Source organism: Vipera berus (genome assembly GCF_964194415.1).
Source record: "Vipera berus genome assembly, chromosome: Z".
Classification (NCBI taxonomy): domain Eukaryota; kingdom Metazoa; phylum Chordata; class Lepidosauria; order Squamata; family Viperidae; genus Vipera; species Vipera berus.
The window spans coordinates 120,311,503-120,336,100 of record NC_138205.1 but is presented as its reverse complement, the minus strand read 5'-3'; the positions used below and the strand labels follow the sequence as shown (position 1 = coordinate 120,336,100).

Below are 24,598 nucleotides of genomic sequence, written 5' to 3'. Positions count from 1 at the left end.
ACTTAATTTTCTAATTTGCTTTAGGATCATGATTTCAATCTACTGTAAAAAGTTATTTTAATATTTAAACGAGCTCTCTTGAGTCTGTTTGGGTTACTTAAATTTGTAAAAATACATGATCAAAATACAAAAAACAACTCAGGAAGAGAAACGGATTGCTACGTTGGACATGCATTCTTCACAATTGATAGAAGAACCAACAAATATAGTTTGTGTTTTGTATGCCCGTACTTGACCAAGGAAAGAACACCACTCCATCAATGCCTAATTTTAACTGATTTCATGAGAAAACCTCAAGTCTTTTCTATTTTCAAGGAGAAATCTGACTCAAGTTTTACATAACAGCTTGCCAAATTATATAGAACTAGGATACTTTAGTTTATAGTACTGTGAAATATTGGAATTGCTTTAGGATATTACTAAAAAAATGAAACTTTGAAATGGACTTTGAAATATAATTTTTGGTGGACTCTGGAATAGAAAACATATTTTTATACTCCCATTTAAAAGAAAAGAATGGACAAGATATTTTAGGAACTGATACATTAAGATTACAGACATACATCCTTGTTTAGTGGCTTCATTGACGTTGATGTAGAATGTCCAATAGCAAAGCCATTTGGATTGTATTCTGTTCTATATTTAGGACTTACATGGATTAGCGCCATCAGCTACTATCAACATTCTAAGTGAAGAGAGGTTGATATCACGTTGATCTCTGTGTGCTACTAATGCCCAGTGCATGTCTCTGGATTTTACACAAGCTACTTTTGCTGAGAGATGTAAAGGAAAGAGAAAGAATGAGAAATGAATTAAGACGTAATTCCACTAAACTATGCAAAAAACAATCAGAAAGATATTTAAGATATAATTCTACTACTGTACTAAATGTCTCAAAATATATAAAGTATGACCAACTGGCAGACAAACTGGACTTCAATTTTGAGTTTCGGTCCTTACACTATTACAAGCCAATCTTTCACAGATTGGGTGTGAAAAAGGAGCAGGAGGAACGACTTCTATTTTGCCAGTTTAATATAATAAAGCCTACCTCCTGCTCCCTCAAAGTAGACTGATGTAGCCATCACCCTTACCTTTGTACTGGCACACCTTCTGTATCCATGAAAGTGGGTTCACTTTCATTAAAGAATATGGGATGCTTATCACATGCATCATGTTCATAACACTCTGAAATTAAAGCAAGGAAATAAGAGGTATCAGCATCAGTGAGGAAACAATTATCAGTTGGGGCTCCTGGCTAGTTGGTACAGCCATGTCTTCAAGGTCTTTTGGAAGGCTAAAAAGCGGGAGGAGCAGATCTAACTTCAGGGGCAAGATGGTAGCAGAAAAGGCTCTTCTGGATCCCACTGACGGAAATTCCTTGGCTGAAGGCGGCTATCGCGTGGCTCCTCTTCTGGCCCAGGTAGCACTGGCTAATCCCATCAGGGTAAGCCAATTTCTCAGACAGCTTGGCCCCATACCATGAAGGGCTTTAAAGGTGATAATGCCAGTTATCACCTTGAATTAGACCACAGATGCAAACAGGGAGTCATTGCAATTTGCAGACAGTTTCCAGGCACTATGAAAGGGCAACAATATCACTTGGATCTCCAGGAGTGTTTGATGTAGAGCTGACTATTATCAGCATACTGATGGAAGCACCTGCCATAGTTGTGGCGAATGATCTCACCCAGGAGCTTCATGTGGATGTCAAAAAAGAGTGGAGGAAAATGCTGAGTCCTGTGGCACACCACAAACCTCTCATTCCCTATTAGCACTGATTAGGACTGGCCTTGGAGAAAGGAGTTAAACCTGCATGAGATTTGCTGACGCCCAGCCCCAAGTTCCACAAATTTTAAGCAAGCAAACCGCGACCAGATGAGAACTTGTTAGAAAATAAGGAATTCTTATGTCATATCCAATTCTATATTTGGAAGAAGCACCAATTATTGTTTTCCAGGTTGACTTGGACAATCATGAGACTTGTGGTGCTATTCTTATCAAGTATATTTTCTCCATGTGGCGACAACTCCTGGCTGTTCAAGATGTAGTCTTAAGAATGCTGTAGTGAACCATTTTTCTGGCACAGGTATGGTGGGCTAATCCCATCAAGATGAGCCAGTTTCTCAGATAGCCTGGAGTATACCGTGAAGGTCTTCAAGGGTGAATAACCACATCTTGAATCTGACCCAGAAGAAACAGAGTGCTGTTCCTTTCACTGATATTGTGTACTAGGTATTGGTTTTGCCAGGGTTCAGCTGAAGTTTTTTGCCCCCACAACCTCCAGGCACATTCCCTATTAACACTCATTAGGATTGGCCTTGGAGAAAGGAGTTGAACCCGTGCAAGGCCATGCCACCCAGCCCAAATTCAACAAATGGCCCAAAAAGATATCTTCGCTGATAGTATCAAAAGCCACTGAGAAGTCAAGGAGACCAACAATGGATGAACTATCCCCATCCTGCCCTTACCATAGATCACAGGTGTCAAACTTGTGATGTCATGTGACGTGTCATGACTTATCGCGACTTTTTTCTGATTGCCGGCAATGGGATGGGCGTGGTTTGGACGTGATGCATCCGGCCCGCCACAGATCATCCACAAGTGCAAGCAATGCTGTTTCTGTCCCATAAATGGGCCTGAAATCTGACTGGAAGGAATCTGTTTCATCCAGAATCCTCTAAAGTTCCCAAACATTCCAACTTCTATACCAGCTTCCCTAAAAAGGGGAATATGAGAAACTGGATAGAAGCTGTCCAGACAGCTGGGATGGAGATTTTTTTTTTAAATGGAAGGGGGGAACCTAGGCCTCCTTAAAAGATCCCAGAAAGGACCCCTTTTGTAGGGAGGAATTTGTCATTTCTGAATCCATGGGGCTGTCACCATCCTGGAGGCTTTCAACAATCAGGAGGAACAGGGAACTAATTCATTTCAATATAAGAAATATTTAATTTTCATATAAGGAATCTGCACTACATATTTTTATAAATGCATAAATGTCATAAATCTCACAGGAACTAGCCTAGCTCAAAATAATATCTGGGAGACATCCTGAAATATCAAATTTTATGCAAGCAAACTGTGACCAGATGAAAACATGTTATAAAATAAGGAATTCTTATATCACATCCAATTCTATATTTGGAAGGGGTACGAATTATTGTTTCCCATGATGACTTGGATAATCTCGAGACTTGGGCTATTTTGAATATTGTTATCAAGCATTTTTCCTCTATGTGGCAGCAACTCCTGGCTGGTCACAGATGTTGTCTTAAGAACGCTGTACTGAACATTTCTTCTGGCACAGGTATAGTGGACTAATCCCATCGAGGGGTGAACAGGTTTCTCAGATAGCCTGGACCATACCATGAAGGTCTTCAAGGATGATAACCACACCTTGAATCTGACCCAGAAGAAACACAGAGTGCTGTTACCTTCCACCAAAGTGGCACCTAGTTACACTCATTTATATGCTTTCGAAGTGCCAAGTTGGCACTTGAATTGGACTCCACAGGAAAACTGGTAGCCAATGCAGTTTGCAGGACAGTGATATTATATGAGACATCCAATGGATCCCAAGAAGTGCCCACACACCTGAATTCTTCACCAGCTGAGGCTTCCAGATATCCTTTGAGGATAGCCCCATGTAGAGCACACTGAAGTAGTCCAAGCGTTAGCTGACTAAGGTTTGAGTGATTGGGCGCAGAGACTCCCATCCAGGAAAGGGCAAAACTGCCACACAACATGAAGTTGTGAAAAAGTTCTTTTGGCCATGGCTGCACCTGCTCAGCAAGCAGGACAAAAAACAGATTGTGCACCAAGTTGGTGTGAGGTAGTGCAACCCCATGTGGAACTAAAGATGTTAAAGTCCTGGAGCTGGAAGCTCCATGCACCCAAAATGACTTGGTTTTACCAGGGTTCAGCTGAAGTATGTTGTCCCCTATCCAGACCCCAACAACCTCCAGACACTGAGAGGCCAGCAGTATCACTTTGATCATCAAGAGTGTTGATGTAAAGCTGATTGTCAGCATACTGATGTAGATTTTAGGAGTGGAGTGGAGTGGAGAATCCTGAGAACTTTGGCATGCCACAAAGCAACAGCTGTGGACTGAACCTCTCATTCCCTATTAACACTTATTGGGACTAGCCTTGGAGAAAAGAGTTGAACCTGTGCAAGACTGCCGCCCACCCCAAATTCAACAGGTAGCCCAAAAGGATACCATGGTTGATGGTATCGAAAGCCACTGAGAAGTCAAGGAGAACAAGGATGGATGCACACCATCATCCTGCCTTTGCCATAGATCATCCACAAGTACAACCAATGCTTTTTCAGTCCCATAACTAGAGCTGAAACCTGACTGGAAAGAATCCGTTTCATCCAGAATCCTCTAAAGTTCCCAAACATTCCATTTTCTACACCAGTTTCCCTAAAAAGGGAAGATGGGAGGGAATGGGATTCAAATAGATTTTTTAAGGGGCAGCAAACCAAGGCTTCCTTAAAACATCCTGGAAATGCTTCCTCCTGCAGAGAGGAATTTATCACTGGCCTTGGAGAAAGGAATCAAAACCAGCACAATTCTGTGCTTCCCAGTCCCAAATACCACAGCCAATCCAAAAGGATACCCTGGTTAATGGTATTGAAAGCCGCTGAGAAGTCAAGGAGAACAAGGATGGATGCATACCATCATCCTGCACTTGCCATAATCCCAAGTGCAACCAATGCTATTTCTGTCCCATAATTGGGCCTGAAACCTAACCAGAAGGAATCCATTTCATCTAGATTCCTCTAAGGTTCCCAAACATTCCATCTTCTATACCATTGACCCTAAAAAGGGAAGATGGGAGAGTGAGATTGAGTAGTTACAAATCCAGGAGAAACCACAGATTGAGCACCAGTGTGTCTGGGGTTAGTCCAACCCCATCCAGAATTAAAGATGTTAAAGTCCTGGAGCTGGACTTTAACCAAAGCCACTTGGTTTTACCATGGTTCAGCTGAAGTTCGTGCCCCATCAAGACCCCTATAACCTCCAGGCACTCTAAGAAGCCAGCTATATCACTTGGATCACCAGACGTGTTGACGTAAAGCTGACTACAGGCATACTGATTGTACCTCATTCCATGGTGGTGGCAACTGGTAACTTCATGTAGATGTTCAGAAAAAATGGGAGAGTGTCCTGAGAGTCTATGGACTAAATCTCTCACTCCCTATTAACACTGATTAGGACTGGCCCTGGCGACACTGCCCAGCCCCAAATTCTGCAGCCAACTCAAAAGATACCATGGTCAATGGTCAATGGTATCAAAAGCCACTGAGAAGGAAAGCAAGGATGGATGAATTATCCCCATCCTGCCCTTACCACAGATCATCCACAAGTGCGAGCAATGCTTTTTCTATTCCGTAACTGGAGCTGAAACCTGACTGAAAGGAACCTGTTTCATCCAGAATCCTCTAAAGTTTCCAAATATTCCACCTTCTATAGCATAGTCTCTAAAAAGGAAAGATGGGAGATTTGACAGATGCTGTCCAGACAAGTGGGACTGAGAGATTTTTTTAAGGAGGGGACCCATACAGAGGAAGTTATGAACGATGGAGGGTTGAACAGAATTGTCCAGTTTTGCTTTTTAACCTGAGCACTAGATGAAAAATAATATTATTGAAGTTTGATGGTGATATGTGTCACAGCTTCAGGTATTTTTTTGAGCCAATAATGTCCCTTTTTAAATGAGTTCACACATCTAAGACGTGGCTTGTTTTAATTACCGGTAGTCAGAATGTCGAATTAGCTAGAGCGACCATCAGTCAAATTCCAGATAAGTACATTATAATTTAGTGTGATGTGTGAACCTAGCCTTGAACTTACTTAAGTTAGATAGGACTAAAGTTGACAAGTGAAATTGTGGGGATCCTAAAGGCAGCAGCATTCTCCAGACTAGCAGATGGGCTGGGCCAATTCCAATAATTAGTAGACAGAGGCTGTTCTTGTTTTAGGGTCAAAAGCTCCTCCATAAGACATTGACATTCATAGACTGGATGTCTACAGTTGCAGAGGTAAACTGCTTATCAGCTTTCTGAGATATTTATTATGGGAGAATAGTGGCTTCTAAAATCAGATATGAATATCTGCAAAATTCAGTTCTATCTACTAAGCTTCAAACTATCACTCTTCAGTATTGGAAAAGATGTGCATCTTGAGAAGATGCCAACTTGCATTTCTGATGGAAATGTAAACTATAACATCCCATTTTAAAGCAATTATTTAAAATAAAGTACACTTACTGTAAGGATGCCATGCCATAAACCCACATCTTTCTTGAAATCTAGGACATTCACAATTGTTTCAGCTGCAAGACCAAAAAAAACAACAAAAAAACACCCACGTTAGTTCCTGGATGCCAGGTACAGCCAAACAAAAACTCCATCTTACAATGTAGGTGATTCTTTTAAAAAAATAAAAAATAATAATCGGAGAACAATTTGAAGTAAATCAATTCTGACTCATAGCTTTTGACCTATCTGTTCCTTCATTTCTCTTTCCTTCATTGTCATTTGCATAATATGTCACAGTGACGTATTCTTCTGAAAATAGATGGAAAATGTTGAAAATAAGAGCAGGAAATTCATAATTTCCAAAATTAATGACTGTTCCACCTATAGAGAATTCTTCAAAATGTGTAGGTAATACAGATCTCAGAAGCTTGAGATGTTCATATTAATTAGAGATGAAAATTACAACTTGAAGTAGTTGTTCATCTTGGAAGATAAAATGAAGTTTAGAAAAAATGCATCTCACTGATTTCTATCGTGTAAACTTTTGGAGGTCCTGATCTCGATTGAATATTTGAACCCAGCTCTTGTTTTTATTAATCCTGTTTGTGTTTTGCAGCATTTCAGGCATATCTAGCTTGAAGTGAGCTTAGTAATTGCACAAAAAGGGGCAAACTATCATAAAAAGAACCAGGATTTTCTGTTCCATTTTTCTGGGTTGATGAGAAGAATGGATTTTCTTTTGGGGTATGAGGTAGAGTTTTAAACTATTTTAGACCTTGCACTACAATATCTCTTTGTTGTTCTCACAACAAACAGAATGCTCTAAATATTGCAAAAAACAACACACAAAACAAAAAACCCAGGGCAAATACAGTTTTGTCCAAAGACTCTACAGTTCTGGGAAGATTCAAAAATCAGTTTGGCTAAGAAATAAGTTGTGTTGCTTTCCAATTTTTGGGAGAGATAGCTTAGCTCCTGGCTATTGAATAATTGTCTTCATCCAATTATTTAAAACAAAACCCAGTAAAATCTTATCACGCTAAATCATTTTCTGAAGCTAGTTTAGTCATTTTTTAAAAAGTGTTGAAATACCTTCTGTGTATCCACATGCCTGGGTGAGCGCTTGACAATGGGTCAGTAATGCAATCCTTGTCACTGTCACACCAAGAACACTTCCATCCTTACATGTTTTGTACTGTAGTAACAAAATTTTGTTCATCAGTGTCGGGGAATAACAAAACTGTTGTTAGGTCTCTGTCTCCTTCAGTTTATTAAACTGTCTATTGAAAGGTGTCCCGCTGAATCCTCAAACCTCAAATACAAATAGTCCTTGAATTATGACCATAAGGGAGTCTGCTCTTACTTATGATGGTCATAACCTGCTATGGTTGTAAATTATGCACCATAAAAAAATCTCTTACTGGGTATCTCAGTAAGTTTACTGATGTCTTCCATTCAGTACTAGGTCATCAACCAAAGTTGGTTTTTTATTCAATAACCAAGCTCCGATAGTTACACAGCCAGTTCTCTGTTTCTCTCCATTCATATCATCCTGCTAATTATCTATATATCCTTATCCTCTAGCTCTCTAAAGATCCAGTCTAAGCGGTTAGGGGGGGGGAAAGGACTCAATTCTCATATCAATACTTAGTTTGCCTTAATGGTTGAACAATCCTATTGATGCCCCCTGATCACTACAGAAATCCGAATTAAAGTATCTCCATTTAGAAAGCTGCCTAGTTTTTGCTTGAAAAGGCAGCCTATTTCTTCCCTAGGAAATAGTTTCATTATCAAAGCTTATTACCATTAATAAGCTTTTCCTAACCAGTTCCAGATTCTGCATTATGGCCAACAGTGAATAATTTGCAGCTTACTTTTATGTGACACCCTTTAAATATTTCAAAAATCCTTTCCTCCTGCAGCCTCTATCTCTCAAATGAAATCTTCTTTGCTACCTATATTTTAACCTTATTTTGATTTTTTCAACTTGGATATCACCCTTGAAATGGAGTCTGACCAGCACAGAAACTGAACCTGAATTATGGCCTCTCATGACTGCAAATGACTTCAGTGAATGCAATCTAAAATTGCAATTGCCTTTTTTGTTGTAACATCACAATTAAACATATGTACCTATAGCGATGAAGGTTTTCAGATTCAAAAGGAGGCTTGGAAGCACATGGGGCCCTTCATGTAGCTCCTGTAGCCAACCTCTAAAAGAAGCCACGTAAGCTTTTGCCTGCTTAATATAGGATTTGATATTAAGCACTTATTTTTATGTTCCTCTGCTTAAACCTTTCAAATAGAGGTGAACTAGAAGTCCATGTAAGCTAACAAGCATATTTTGGAAGGAAATGTCTTTCTTTCGTTTCTGTGGAATTGTAAACCAGCAATATGTGCTAAAAGTAAAGTTGAATAATATAGTCCCACTAGCTTCTAAAAAGAACATGTCAGAAGTTGTCAAACTGTCTAATGATAAAACATAGCTCCCATGTTTCTATACACATCAGTACCCATCCCTTCACTGTAAAAGGCTGCTGAGTGCTACTATTTCAGCCTCTGCATCCATTGTCCTGATATTTAATTCATGAAAAATATTATGAAGTATTCAGTTTCCTTCCTTGTTTATTTAAAGCACTTCTATTGCATCTATCTTTTACAGAGTTTTGCACATGGCATTGCACTCTGGAACTTTTCAAATTAGCTTTTATTGGGAAGTTTCCACTGCTGGTTTTTTTTTAGAAAACTTCTGATTCAATAGACTTTGATTCAGTGGACTTCAGACATAGCAGACAAAATCTGACTAAATTTTAAGCCTCTAGGCATGTTTAATTCTATTTGCGATTTTACACAGATAGTAGTGTAAAATTCCATTGGTGTCTACAAGCCAGTCTTCCCTTCTCATTAATTCTTAAAGCAAACATTGATTGTATCTATAAACATAAGTTCAAATATGCAGCCACTAAAATGGTTATCCATGTAGCCGTTCGAAGATTTTTTTGGGGGGGACCCTATACAAATTTAGCTGAATTGAGATATCAAGATTTTTTAAATTTCCCCAACAATGTTATACAAGCGCAATTTGCTATAGTTGCATAGGAATGGAGATGTTTCATATATGCTTTACTATTTAATAAGTACATTGCAATATATTTACTTAAAACATTTAATCCGCTATTAATCTGGACTCAGAGTAATAGATGGAAATGATGCACATGTGAATATGATTGAACAAATATATTATGCATACTGCACTCACCTCAATGTAAGCTGTGTCATTGTTTGCATCTTTGATGTGGGGGAACCAATCTCGAGGAGGTTTCGAAAGGTGTTTCGATTCTGTCACAAACCACAGCAGTTTTGGCCAGCCTTAGAAACAAACAGAGCAATTTTTAAAAAAATAACAAGCCATTGTGCAATCCTGTGGTCCACATTTCTTTAATAAAAATGACCAATAGAAAGTCTTCTCCTGTGCTATCTCTGAGTTGTTAAAGATCAGTAGATGCTGGAACCATTATATATAAAATCAAATTCTTGCTGCGCACTCTCAGCATGAGTTTAGCCCCAGTTTTAAATAGGCACTGGAAATGTTTGACTATACTGTCCATAGAGATCAACTTCCTGTTCCTGGAGCCTCTCCATCTCTTTCTCTCCCCACGCCTGTTGCCAAGCAGCTGGCATGCCACCATCTCCTTTTCAGAAGCTCTGAAAAGTATCAAGATGATAGAGTGAAAAGTAATATGAATACTTCTTTTTTCATTTTTTATTTTACACACATCCTCCTGTGGCATGCCCAGAACAAAATATAAAAGGGAATAATTGCTACCAAATTTTGTTTTGCAAAGCTGAGAATGAGTGAATTTTTGTTACTCCAGGACCCATGGTAGTTCAGAAGACGAGGCAGGGATAGAATAACATTGTTCTACTGATCAGTTGGAAGAAAAGCTTTGTGTTTCAAGGTCTACAGAAGACAGGATGATTGTGGGTTGGCTTCAGTGAACTGTTCTATTTAACCTCATCCTGCCAGGAGACAATAAGGGTCAGTGGGGCATTTCTCAACAGTACTGAAATGACAATTATACCCAATTATACTGGGTTAGAACAGGCAAGATAGACAGAACTGATCTGATAATTACACAGCTTTGGAAGACAGAAAACCAGACATCTTTTGCATCTTTTAATTAGTACAATTCTCTACTTTTGCTCATCACTGGGTAATGGACATGAAATCACATGGCATATGGTACTGAATTAACCCTGCACAAACTTACCTTTAAATTGTGGTATCTCCCCTGTAGGGCTTTTAGGTAGCCCTTTATGGCATGCATCACTAGTCAAGGCTACAGTAACACCACAGCTTCCAAGCAAGAAGCCGATCTGTTGGCTACCTGCATCCTAATTGAAGAAAAAGCAAGGGGGAAAAAGATTCTAAGTGAATCAATGCAAAAGCAGTAATGAAAGCTTTCCTTTAAAATATGTCCGAGCTATTAACATTTGCTTTACTTAGTCAACTAATTTTTTTAAAGACATCTATTATGTTTTGATCCAGGTCGTTGGCTTTCAAAGCTTCAGTGCTTTTGTAAGAACATTTTTTGATAAAATATTTAATACAGAGAATTGTATTTTTCTTTAAAAAGTGAAAAATCAGATCAGGAAGATCCCACCCTTTCCAATCTTTGAAATTACAACCTGATGTTTTGTGGGCAATTTATAACAGAGAGAAGAAAAGCAGAATAAAAACCGGAAACAAATATGGGCACAAAGAAATCCACAAACTAGATAGGCAGATTTTTTTTCTTTATCTATAAAAGGCAAGTATAGATTCCAAACCAGGAAAAGCATTAGACTACATTAACTGATCAGGGAATCTATTGCTATAGGATGTGGTGGTGACTTCTGAGTTAGATAATCCAAAGAAAAAGGAAAAATAAGTTTATGGGAAAGAGATCTAATAGCCATAATGGTTCAGCAAATTATGTCTAAAAGCAAAAGGAGGGACATGCAACACCTGTTATTTTAATTGCCTTCCAGATATCTTGGGCTGACCATTATTGGACACCAATTTTTAAAAATAGTTTGATTCTGTGACAATGTTTGCATCCTATTGAATCATAAACTATTGTATTGGCCGGATATACCATACATTAAGCCACAAAATGCTCAATATTTAACATCCATATATTGCCTTGCCTCACCATTTTCACTTACAAAGGCCTTCTGAATTTGGATTATCCCAACAGAACTAGGGGCACTTGAATTCTGTGAAACCCCAAGCAAAAATCAACATTACAGCAACTACAGCATTTTTAGAAAGCTATTTCTTTGTAATATTTCCTGTTCTCACTCACTGAGGTTAACACAAAATTTATACCTTGGAAAACTCTAGTTAGAAAAAGCAATGACTCTACATCAACATTATTCAGTTTCTCTGTTTCAATTTGGCCAAGTCGCAAGTACTCAACAAGATACAACAGCATAAAATATACAGATAAAGTCCATCACTATACCCCAGTATCTGTTCAAGATGCACCAGACAATAGCCAGACACCACAGTTTTCAAAACAGAATAGATAAGTTTACAGCAAGACTTTCATTGCATTACAAAGACATTAGGCACTGGAAATCTGAAGCAAACAAAAAGCAGAAATGGAGGTTTTGTGACTATCGAGATAGTAAAAGAAAGGTCTTGAGACACAGATCTATTTTGTCCAATAGCTCAACAACGTAAGTTTGCTTTTTTTAATGTACAGTTAAAAGTTGTAAAAAAGCTATCGGTTCTAGGGGAAAGACATGCATTATACTGTCCCCCACATTCAGAGCCTAGCATCAACCTCTCTATAGTCAGATTTTAAAAAAATAGTATTTAATTACACAGTTGGGTTTGTATATGCTGATTTTTAAAGTATATATTGGGATGAGAAACTGGTTTATGACAGATTTGTATAATTACTTCAAAGTTCAGGCACCCAACAAATTCTCAATTATATTTGCATTTTCTTATGATTAAAGTAATTATGTATTTCCAGCTTGTCAAAGTTAAAGACATACTTTTGCAAGAAAAGTCTTCAGAAATGAGCTCTCATTTGGTTTGGCTTCTATGAAAATCCAGACAGAAGGAGGAGTACCCTTTTTAAGATAAATAGAAAGAGACAAAGAGGATGAAATCATGCCAGTTGGGGAAAAATTCTGTGCATGCTGTGCTATTAGTAGCCCAAGGAGATTCATGATTTAGCCAGGCCCTAAAAAAATTTACAAAGTTTAAAAGGCATTAATCAAAGTTGGCATAAATATTAAAACACATCCTACATTAGCTTAGGACTGACAACAATTGTCTACTGCTTTTATCCCTTGCTGGAATACCGAAAATTTAGGGTGTCTCTTGGAGGGAAGGTTGTGGGTTGTTACTTTCTTTATTGTGAATAAATCTACCTGACAGATCTCATTATTTTCAAATCATGCCAGTGGTTACTTAGACCTAGATTATTCACTCTGATCCTGAAAACAAACATTCCTGGGTTTTCAGTCTCTACCATCTGCAGCTTCCCCATCAAGATTTTTCTAACACCCCAAAGAAAATTAAAGTACATCTATTCCCCCAAGACAATGACAAATAGGACTTCATCTGTCTTTAAACCAAGAAGTAATCAACAGGACTAACACGGCTACAAAGGGTATAGAAAGGTGTGGCTAACCAGAGAACACTACACTGAGAGAGCTTACTTCAAGCAACATGTGTATATGCTTCTTTGTGTAGCTTGATGTGAAACAGGAAACACAGAAATAAGACAAAGAAATGTCCATGTACACAAAATAATATTTCTTAGGCCAATATATACTCTCAACAGTCTTCTCTGGATCCAATTTATACTCTGTCCTGACATCTGGAGTCTAATAGTGTAATGCAAATATGCATGCATGCTTAATAAATAATAATTTGCACATCTACAGATGTTCTTTCCCGGCTTCTGTTTTCTATATATTTCTCAAAAAAGTAGTCTAGCAAAAATGCATGAATGGGCTGCCAATGGATGGTATAGAAAATATTTTGGAAATCATGGCAAGCTAAGAAATTAAAGGAGGGGGGCTTGCCTTTCCTTGCCAGTATTCTTCTTGTTACTCAGCTATTGGCCAGGTTTTAATTAAAAAGAAGGAAAGTCAACCCCTCCACTCCTTTGTCAATAGTTTCTCTGCCATACAGAGCTTCTGCAACATCTGAGCAATTATAAGAGAATGTCCATGAAAACCAACAGATGCAATGGATTTTGTTGTGACTATCTCATTTTGAAAGAAGAGATAGGAAGAGGGGAGAAGAGATAAAACATAAAAGAATGTCCTTGGGGGGGAAAATGATATGAATGGTTTCTCTAAAATGTAGTGGTGTGTTTCTTTCGGAATGCTATGTTATCCAAAAGATTATTGAACTTTCTCTAAAACAAAAAGGCAGCACATATAAGCATTGACAGAGTCCGTTTTAAAACGTATTATTGTGCACGGCTTTACTTAGCTTGAAAAAAAACTAAATGAGATTTGTCTTTACGAACGGAGGACATTGATTATATACCACAACATCTCAAGTTTTTCAGCTGCTTATATATCATACATATGTAAGGGGCTCTTGTCTTGTGAAGCTTCTGCTCTTGTATCGGAGAGATGAATTTTCAGGAACTTCAATTCCATCATCACCTAGGAAATGACCCATTCGAAGACAGGGAACAGAGTGGGGAAAATCGTAGGATAAAAATCTATGCTCTCAAGCTTAAAGAACTTTATGACCATCTTTCACCTTCATTTCAAGGTGAAAGAAGAGCTTCTAAAGACTATTTGTGTCCTCAGATTAACTCATACAGGCCTAATGGAATCTAAGGATAGGTTATAATCCTGAGAAAATCAATCACTCCAAAATATTAGCACTAGGGGGAGATTTATACATACAAAACACTACAAAATAGTAGTGAAGTAGACCAATGGTAGAAGAAGGAAGGAAGTTAAGAGAAAATAGCAGACATAGGATAGTAAGAGTCGTAAAGGTACTTCAGTAGCTGGGAAGAAGAGACAGGCAGATGCAGTAAACATAGTTGCCCAATTTGGATGCCTTAAAAATACATGGACATCAGTTCCCTAAGTTCTCAACTGTCATGCTGCCTGAGGAATTCTTAGGACTGATATTCACAGATGTGCAAGGTGGGAAACGGTGTTTTAAAAGAGTCTCGGGGCAGGCTAAGGTAAACCACAGGATAATCTCCAAGAAAGTAGTGATTCTATATCACTAGTCATGTTGACTGAAACAGATGGGAAGTAAAGTCAAAAAAGTCTGAAGGGCTGCTTTCCTTGAGCTGAGAAAGAGTGCTTGGAAGGAAGACTAGAAATTAGAATAAGAGTTTGCCAAGCATCTAAGTTATTGTTCACTAGAGAAGGCTCAAAGTGGAAAATTCTATACTTCTCTAAAGCATGCTATTCCCAAATCAATAAGTTTAATATAACCCACCACTCTCATCTGGCCACATTTTTATGAGCGGGAATAAAGGTGTAAGGTGCAATAAGGTGTTGTAGAAGCTCCTTAATACAAGATGGTAAGGTAAATGTAAAGAAGTTCCTGTGGGTTTTACTCCACTAGGTGTAGTCAACTAAAGAAACATCCATGTTTCTTTAGGCCATTGAGCCAGTGCTGTGCAAAGATGTTTTCAAGTCAAGTGGCCAGCATGACATCATGCTGCAGTGCAAAGCATGGGAAACTGTTACCTTCTCACTGAAATGATACCTGTTTTATAGGCTTCCGTTTACATGCTTTTGAACTGTTAGTTGGCAGGAAATGAGGCAAGTGATGGATGCTCACTCCATCATGCTGTGGTAGGATCGAATCACCGGAGCACAGACCTTCTCCGGTGTCTTTTAAGCCACTAAGCCACCATGTCGTTACAGGAAGATAATTCTTGAATTCCTTTAACATGCCTGCTCTAAAAACTTTGGGTATCACTTATTTCAGTCATGATACACAGCAATACAGAACGAGAGTTTTTAAACTAGCATACTGAGCATTGTCTGCTTTCCCAGTATCTGATATAAGAAAACCACTATGTATTGGAAATCTTGTGGGCAGAATAACCAGTGAGTTAGAAAAGGCTGAAGTCTCACATAAAATCTGTACGCAGTGCTGAAGTTCTCTGCAGATGGGAAAAATTTTGAGAATTTCGCCAGGCAAGTGGTGTTGGGTTCTTCATCCTTATATTAGGAATCACATTAGTCAAAACCACAGGAATGATATTCCACATCATTCATCCAACTCTTTCCCACTATATAGTTTGTACATATGTATAGTTTAATGAATGATTCTTTTTCTCATACACTATGCCATTTTGAGGCATGCAAGATGATCATGGGGAGATTGAATAACTGAGGAAGAGAAGAATTAAGGGCTCAAGTGTGAAAAATTAAATGCCAAAACCTTCAGGCAGTCTGGTAAAATTAGAGCAGCAGAGGTGAGGATGAACCAACATGTTCAGCTCATTGGTTGTCCTCCAGCACCTGCTATATATAAAACCCTGTTACAAATGTTTTAATTAACCAGAGACTTAGGCCCTTGCTGCCATTTCTTTTTCAAAACATGCAATTGCCTTTTCAGTAATTTCTGTGAAAACATGATGCTTGTTTACAAATTTATTTTTTTTACAAAACTAATCTTGGCAAGAATTTCAACAGGTAGGACAAGCTATAAAATGCTTTTAGCATACTTATGAGGGGACACTAGTTTATTGTGGTATCTTTTCAACTATATGCAAAATAAAAGTGTGATGAAAAATTTAGCAGCTAGTTGTCAAATGCGAAAAGGCACTTGTGCTTTACAAAAGTTTTATGCAAGGAGAAGGGAAGGGATAAGGAAAATTTAATAGATATCATTTCTCTGAAGCTGTTATAGCAGTGCTTCCCAAATGTTTTCCTTCATTATCCAAAACTGCTTATCAAAAATCCTTATTTAAATGTACCTAATGTGTACCCATTACCCAAAGAAAAGCTAATTTTACCCAATTTTGGGTGATTTACCCATCTTTGGCAAGCACTGTGTTAGAGAATGATCCTTACTAAACTGCTATGTATAAAAGCAAGGGTAAATGTAAGGTTATCCTACCCAGTTTTTCCTTGGCCATGGGGCCAGCATAGCTATACGCCAAAGATACATGGAACACTGTATTCTTCACAAGGGATCATCTCAACGAAGTGTTCCTGTTAATCTATTTTCATTTGCATGTTTTCAAACTGCTAGGTGGGCAGGAACTGGGGCAAGGAATGGGAGCTTACCCTGTTGCATGATGCTTGGGTCTTGAATCCAGGCTGTCAGCTTTCAGCTGACAAGCTCAGAGTTTTTAACAGCTGAGACATCATGCCTCTTTATGTATAAAGCAGAGGTGAGCAATATTTGAAAGACTGTAAGGCACCTGATATTCTGTTGTGAGCTCACAGGAGGGACATACTATATTTTTAAAGGAAGGAAGGGACTTTAAAGTTGGGATTGGAAATGTGAGGCTTCTCACAGGGAACTCGCTTCTATTCACACCTGGAAAACTATTCCCACTTCTGCAAACTGCACTGTTAACGTTTGGTGAATTGAAATGCTTCAATCTCAGACAGATTAGGGAATGCAAAGAGAGTGGTGTGAACCACATATAGCCAGTGATGGGTCTGCAAAGGCAGGCAAGATTGGTCAGAGAGACATAAGCAGATTTCCAGAACTGGAATGGAAATCCAACCACTTTTCTGTATGTTTGTGACATGCACACGGCCCCAAATGCCAGAAGATTACTAATCAAAGTAACAAGAGGGTGTGACTTTGTTGTATATGGCTCATGGTCCACAACCCTGGTTATATCTAGCTTTTTTGGAGGGGGCTATATAATTGATACCTGCATCTAGAAACATTTATTTAAGCCTTCATGAGAGGCTGTCTCCCCCAATAAATTAAATTATCTGCTAAAAGCATAGGTCACTGATCCTGTCTTCAGCCTTTGCATTTTACTCCATGGTAAATCTCCTAGAGGGCTAGATATAAGCAGATTATTCCTAGCCAACATGCCAATGCACAGAAAACTTGAACTTCCTAAAAAGAGAAATAAGGGACTTCTTGTTTGATTATAAAATTTCCAAATCAATATATGACATTCCATTGTCAACTTAATATGCAGCCAAGTCATGGTCAGAAACTATTATTAGCAATACAACTGCCAACAGTTTTTAATCATTTACTTATTTCAATATTTTCTGTTTTCAAAAATGTGTTTATTGTTATTTTGATCATTGAGCTGCCTGGAATTCTTTGAAAACCACACAAAAAGCATTCTTTTTTTAACTGAACCAAAACAATGCTGATAATCTCTAAAGCCATGTTTGTCTTTTGGACCATCTCAAATTCATACTGAACATCTTATCATCCAAAAATGTATTAATTATGCAGCTGGTTCAAAATCTGCTCTGAGAAGAACATCCATCAGCTACAATTTGAGGAAATAGACTTGACGCCACTCTTAATACCACTGGACCAGCTCTGTAAAGATCCTAGTCATATGAAGTACCACTTAAGAAATAGCGAAGTTGCAATGATTACTCATTGCTCATGTTCCCAATCAGCTCTATTTTTTTTAAAGAATAAATTGCCTATATGGGGAATAGCCCAGAGATATAAGAAAAAGATAATTCTTGCAAAGTTCAGGAAGCCTAGTTTTTGTAGTATCAGCACTGCTTGAATTTTTTTTCACTTAAATCCAAATAAATCTTGACCTTTCTAGATAATCCTGTTGAAGCTATTTTTCTAAGTATTCCAAGCAGTTATTATTCGTGGTGTCCTCCCAGGGCCATGCCACAGTAGGAAAAGAGAAACCTTGTGCAACAAGGGACCTTAAGACAATTCTGTTCATCACAAATAATGGTATAATTGGTGATGGGCTTCATCACCTTCTCTGCACTATTGCCTTCAGCATCTTCCTAAGGCTGCTTCTACCTTCTTTCCTGCCCTTCAAATGTGGCTGATCTCAAGTTTTGTTTAATATTAGGCTTCAACTCATTGAAAATATAGCTCAAAGCTTTCTCACAGCTTTCATGGTTCTACATGCAATCAACCCTTTTATTTTTGAATGCAAAATTAATCCCTTAGAGACCAGGGGGATAGAAGGCAACCCTAAAAAAACTGGTTCTTTTCAATGTTGGTCAAATCCTATTTAGCATTCAGCTATACCTACAGTTTAAACCTGTCCTAAAATAATATTTAAAAAGTTAAGTCCATGTGAGCTTCCCAATCAAGTTAAGGCAAAGTCATCAGAATATGTATACACAGATGGTAAACATATTCTGATGACATGTATTAAATACGTTGTGTTTTCATAGATGTGTTAAAGCAACAATGCATATTGTCATTTTTTATTTCCATGTAAAATGCTCAAAGATTATGTCCTGAGATCTGACCTTAATTCCTGCTAAGACAACTAAAAACTTCTTTCTCTTACCTTTCTGGTAAGTGGCACTTCAATAGGAACAGGAACAACTTCTGCAAGAAGGCAGCCATAAAATGCTACCATAAAAGCTGCAGGATCATTGTTGGGGAAAACTAGTGCTACCTATAAAAAAATTGGGAGGAGAAAAATAAAAAATTAATAAAATCTGTAAATGTAAATACCTTTTTGGAATATATATCTATAGTACTGCAAATAAAATCTTACCAACTGAAGTAAAAAGTGTGAGGAGCAATACAGGAATATGCACAGAAGCACTCATTTGTCTTTCCTGGTTCTTGGGACCTAATATCAAGCAACTGGTATCACTCGGTACTAAAGAATAGTTATGGCTTCTATCATATGTGCTCCAGAAGCTATGATCTTTGACTAAAGACTTTCTACATGTTCATCCTGGAAGGGACTCTGCCTGGTAGTCACTAGCAGCAGGGCATTCTGAGTGATGGCCCCAATGCTATGGAATTCCTTCCTTTGTTGGGCTCCCCCAGCAAACTGTTTAAAAATCAAAACGGAAAACCCATATTTTTACATTTTGGTCTCTTCTAAAATAGCATGATTATATTTCATTCTTTCCCATGAATTTTCATAGTGGCACCATGGAATTTTTTTGGATTGGACTTATCCAGTATTTAGTGTTTTGATATTGAAGTTACTTGCTACTTTCGTCTTTATACTTATTATTAACTCCTTGCTATTGATTGGATACTTGTTTATTGATGCAGGTTGGCTTTTTGATAATATATGATATACCAATGTGATAAATAAATCAGTGAACTGTAGTTCAACAACATTAGTATTAGGATTTGTCTATCCCTTTACAGAGTAAATGACTCTAAAGAGAAAAATAGTGGTAACCCAAGGAATGGGATCTTATTAAGCCAAATTGCTTCTAGCAGGAATGATCCTTTAAAGAACTTTTAATGGTTTTTTGGTGCTACCTGCTCTTACTGATCAGTTTCTAGATGGTCCTACTTAATTTCATTTTAAGTTCCAATTAATTTTATTTCAAGCCTATTTCTACTGAGAAACTGAAAGACGCACCAGCCCCTAGAGTTGGAAATGACTAGCACGCATGTGCGGGGGAACCTTTACCTTTAACTAAGTATAACCTATTTCAGTTTTACCTTATACGCATCTTTCATTTTGATCACTTTTCAAACGCCACATGTTTAATGGAAAACTACAATCATTAGATGAAGCTCTTAAGTTTTTTTGTTAGTTTTTGATATTTGCTAAAAATCATGCTTTTAGTCAGGCTCATAAAAGAACAACATACTGAAAGGCTGTTTTCCTGGTTGTAAATCTGTTTTATTCTTGTTTCACCATTAAAAGGCAAGAAAGAAATATCGCATCTTATTTTTCTGGTTCCTGTTGATCATTTTCAAACTGCTTTTCTACATATTCCTCTTCTTTTGACATTCGATTTCATTTCACATGACAATAAAAAAGCTTAAAAATGAAAGAGGCTAAAATCTTGCAGTCACGCCACATGCTCCTTCAAGAGAGAGATTGCCTTCTTTAAAATAATCAGTCTCAAATAATGATGAACCAGATAGCACTATTTTCCGCAATCAATTTTCTGGAGAACTCAGCTGCAAGAGCTTTCTTTTGAGGTCATGGCTAAATGCTACTCATTAAATTGTCATTCTAATTCTGAGGTTGGTGTCATCTACTGCCTCCTTGCTACTCCTTACCATGTGAAGGTTTATACAAAGCATGGATCTTCATCTGTTACATTTATTGCACTACTATGTCAGCTTTTGGGGAGACTTTAGAATATGAAAAGATGTGTACACTGGTCAGATTAGTGTAATATTCTTGCCCATAAATGGAAAAGTTGTTGAAGCAATTTTGTACATAGTCAAAAAAGGACCAAAATACTATACTAGGATTCATGTAAATAGAAGAATTTACATTTAAATCTCTCTGTGTGCCTTGGTAAGATACATGGTATAATTTCCTAATACACTGGAGGCTGAACTAACTATTCTAATTTTAAGTGTTCCAAGTTTTAAGTAAGAGATTCACCAATACACACCACAATCTAGAGCACACAAGGTGCAAAGAAAGAAAAGGTCTAGCTGTAATGTCGATTTTATAACTTTCCTTGACTTATTTGTTCGGTATGCTGCCTACTATGGATATGATATAGAGTCTTAAGCACTATCATAAATCAAGAAAAAAGATTCTGTAGACACGTTTTGGCCAAGTGCCAAAACAGACAATGATTTAAATTCAACATCTGCCCACAGTCTTTTAAGTTTAATTTTTCACCATCACTTATGAAAAGAAATAAAGCATTTCTGAGGGCCTGAACTGACATAAGTGCTCTGAAGTTGAACAGCTTAAGACAAGAAAGGGGATGGGGGATATCTTATTAGTGAAGGCAGAGAAGATCAAGTAACAAAAGGCAATTAGAGGTTAAACCAGCGAATATATACAAGAGCACATTTAATGTAAGCTATTTCTTTTCATTCATTTGGGCGATTCACATGCCACCATTTAGGGAAGTGCTCCCCGAAGTATAGTTTAAAAATTTAAATTTGTTTCTGTGGAGTTTCATTAACATTCTCCGGTATTAACGACAGACCCAGCTTCAGTTAAACAAGTGGAAACATAGGTTATTTTGTTTTGTTTTTTTTAAACCTCTTCAATTTTATGCTTTATTCCTTCTCACTTTGTTCAGATTGTAGCTCCTTTCCAATTTTCAGAAGAGACGCTGTAAAAATGAAGCATCTTCTGGAACAGAAGCTATCATTTTAATAGTAGAATTTTTCAATGACAAGTAATAATGAGTATTCTTAAGCAAATTCATCTGAAGAAGGAGCCATAGAGAGAGGCTGAGACTACTTGAAAACTAAGCACAAGACTTGACACATTCCAGGAGGACAGCCGCCCTGAGTCTTCGGAGAAGGGCGGGATATAAATGGAATTAAAATAAATAAAAATAAAATAAAATTGCACACAATGTGAACAGGGCAACTCCCTAGAACACTGAGAGGAAAAAACCCACAATTCCCAGTAGCACAAAAACAGTGTGTGACTGTCAGAATGGAGAAGCATTATTTCTGTTCTGTATTTCTTGCTAGATGTAGGGCTCCCCCCCCCCCGGTAAATAGCAGCTTTGACTTTCTGACTTTTGATTCAACTTTAATACTGATGAGAGGAAGTAGCAGCTTCTTGGGGGGGGGGAAACTAGGTATGTAAATAAAAAGTAGAAAGGAATTCATGAAGTATTGCCATCACAGTGATTTGGATGAACAAGAAAGGGATCCGAACAAACCCAAACAAAATACCAGAAATGAAGTGCCAAAAAGAAAACCACAAAACAGAGAGAAAAGGGACTGGTGAAAGGACAAAGATATGTTTGGCAATGAAAATTCTTCTTCAACCCAATGTTTCCAGAGAGACAGTTAAAGTGCTTAAGGAACAGAGTTTCTACAATACAACATGGTGGCCTATCTTGAAAGAGGACGTGGATGGAGGCATATCTCTTGAGGGAAGTACTTAGATGGAGATATATCTCGAGGGAAATACGCAAATGAGGCATATCTTTTGAGGAAAGCACGTAGATGGAGTTGGTCTTTACAAACATTTAGATGTGATGAACAACAACATATTTCACTGGATATACAATTGTTCAAAATTCTTTTATCCTAGAGATAAAGATGTGTCCCTCTCCTTGGGATGAAACAGAAATCACACAAGAAAATTGCCCCACACTCATACTGATTTCAACACCAGTTCATGGAAGTCAACCCTTCTTTAAGCTATTACATTCTAATGCCAACAGTTACTGCTTTAAATAGGAATATTTTTAACTGATTGCACTGAACATCTTATTAATTAGCTAGCAACATTCCTTGTTCAAGTCTGACCTTTTCACAGAAACTCTTTTGTTTCTAGAATTTCCCAGAATATACAGGCGTACACAGTCTCATTTCCAAAACTGATTTCATCTCTATGACAAGCATGTTTTAATGCTCTTTGTATAAGGGGGCCATTGTAACATGTACAGCCTCCGTTATGAAAGAGATACATACAATTTTAACCATAAATAGGCTATTATAAATAAACTATTTTCAGACCATTAACTATTTTTTAAAAATCTGATATAAATATTAAGGTGAAATTGTTTGAAAGTCAGGTGTACACATTGTTGTCTCAGGTCTCCATCTGATCCTTGAAAGTTCCTATAGTCCCTTTGAAGATAGTTATGAATTTGTAATACTGAATGTGAGAAATGAAAAATTATTGAACACATGGGGAAGAATCATATTCACGGTATTTAATTCATTTAATTTTAATACATTAAGGAAAACTTAGTGTTGCCTTTCCTCCCCTTTTTGGAGAATGCAACCATCAATCAAAAGATCTAGTGTGACACTTGAACAGTTGTTGTGCACCCTTATTTATAGAAGGCAAAACACAAAAATATAAACCATGATGAATGAAACAATAAAACATCTCACCTTTGGGGATTTTAAGAATCTATGTAAGAAAGTACAAAGCCACACAGTGATAGCAGTTACTTACCCTGTCTCCTGGCCGCACCATCGGTTCCTGCTTTGTGCCCAATTTATGCAGTATGTTATAAGCAACTTTCATACTACGAGTCCAAAGTTTACCTAATCAAAAAGAAAAAACAGTATAAATATGGCATGGAATATTTAAGGTTTAAAATGGTTCAAAATGCAATTCAGATAAGATTTGTCCCCCCCAAAAAAGTAGGAATCCATAACTGTATAAAAAACATATTATAGAGGGCATCTTCATGATACAATATCTGACTGTGCTAAGCTTCATATTTTAAACAGGCATCCTTTAAAAGTTTGTACTTTAAGAACAACTTTAATTTATCAGCAGCTAGGTCTTATTTTTTAAAATCAAAGTTGGCTCTGACTGCCCTAACTCAGAACCATCAAATATTTCTTCCTTTATTCTAATTTTAATTTCACAGTACAAGTAACTGACTGGATATTCAAATTTGAAAACCAGATTTACTTACATTACGTTTATAGAATTTTATGATTCTATATTTGGAAGCTCACATTTACATAATGCAGAATGATAGCAGAGAGATCCTCCAAATTAAGAAAATGCATCACTGGCTATATAGAGTTCTATGCAATATATTGGAAGTTCAAAGGAACATTAGAAACAGATCCAAAAGGTAATCTGCCTTGTTGGATCTTGTCCAAATCCTTCCCCAAACTTGCACAAGTCTACCTTGTTAAATAAAACTCTAAGCAAAGAACAATTCTCCACTCAAACAGTAAAAATTGATGAACCATATTATGACCATACTTCTATCTTTTAACAAGAGTTCAGAAGTGGTTTCCCTTGGAATTACAGTATTCAACTAGTAGCTGCTGTCTTGTCAGAACATACAAGTCAGATCTGTTTCAAGATGCCTAGGAAAGTTGATTTTTGTTCTTTGAAATGTTTATCCTGACAGTTCCATGGCTACTTAAACAGGGCACAATCAATGTTGACTTTTTCTGAACAAACTATACTACAAGTTGCATATAAGTGTGGCTTAACACAGAGGAAAATGTTTTTGATCAGTTGTGTCCAGACCATTTTGAGTGCTGGTAATGTTTGGCCCAAATTCGAAGAAGGCTATAACCAAGCCATTAGTCACCTGTAGCGACTTTAAGCCAATTATGAAAGTTCAGATCAGCAAATGAAAAAAAACCTATTGTATTTCTCCGTAATTGCAATCTAAATGAAACCTTTTATTTGCAGTAATTAATGGCAGAGCATATGACAAACAATATAAAATGAAAATCAAGTGCTTGCAAGCAAGGAATCTGGAAACAAATGAGAGAGCAAT

The 24,598-nt window shown here is 37.4% G+C and overlaps 1 protein-coding gene across 2 annotated transcripts in view; it reads right to left on the bottom strand.

The window, feature by feature from the left end:
* The window catches only part of LOC308677055 (disco-interacting protein 2 homolog C), a 120,293-nt gene that overhangs the window by 46,566 nt on the left and 49,129 nt on the right, over positions 1–24,598 (bottom strand). For both annotated transcript variants that reach the window (XM_081343215.1, XM_081343216.1), the window contains exons 9-16: positions 23,299–23,390; positions 18,757–18,867; positions 10,540–10,663; positions 9,528–9,637; positions 7,361–7,463; positions 6,278–6,342; positions 1,095–1,188; positions 654–773 (exon numbers count right to left, since the gene is read on the bottom strand). In XM_081343215.1, the coding sequence (XP_081199341.1) occupies positions 654–773; positions 1,095–1,188; positions 6,278–6,342; positions 7,361–7,463; positions 9,528–9,637; positions 10,540–10,663; positions 18,757–18,867; positions 23,299–23,390 (819 nt within the window). The remainder of the gene's footprint in view (positions 1–653; positions 774–1,094; positions 1,189–6,277; positions 6,343–7,360; positions 7,464–9,527; positions 9,638–10,539; positions 10,664–18,756; positions 18,868–23,298; positions 23,391–24,598) is intronic.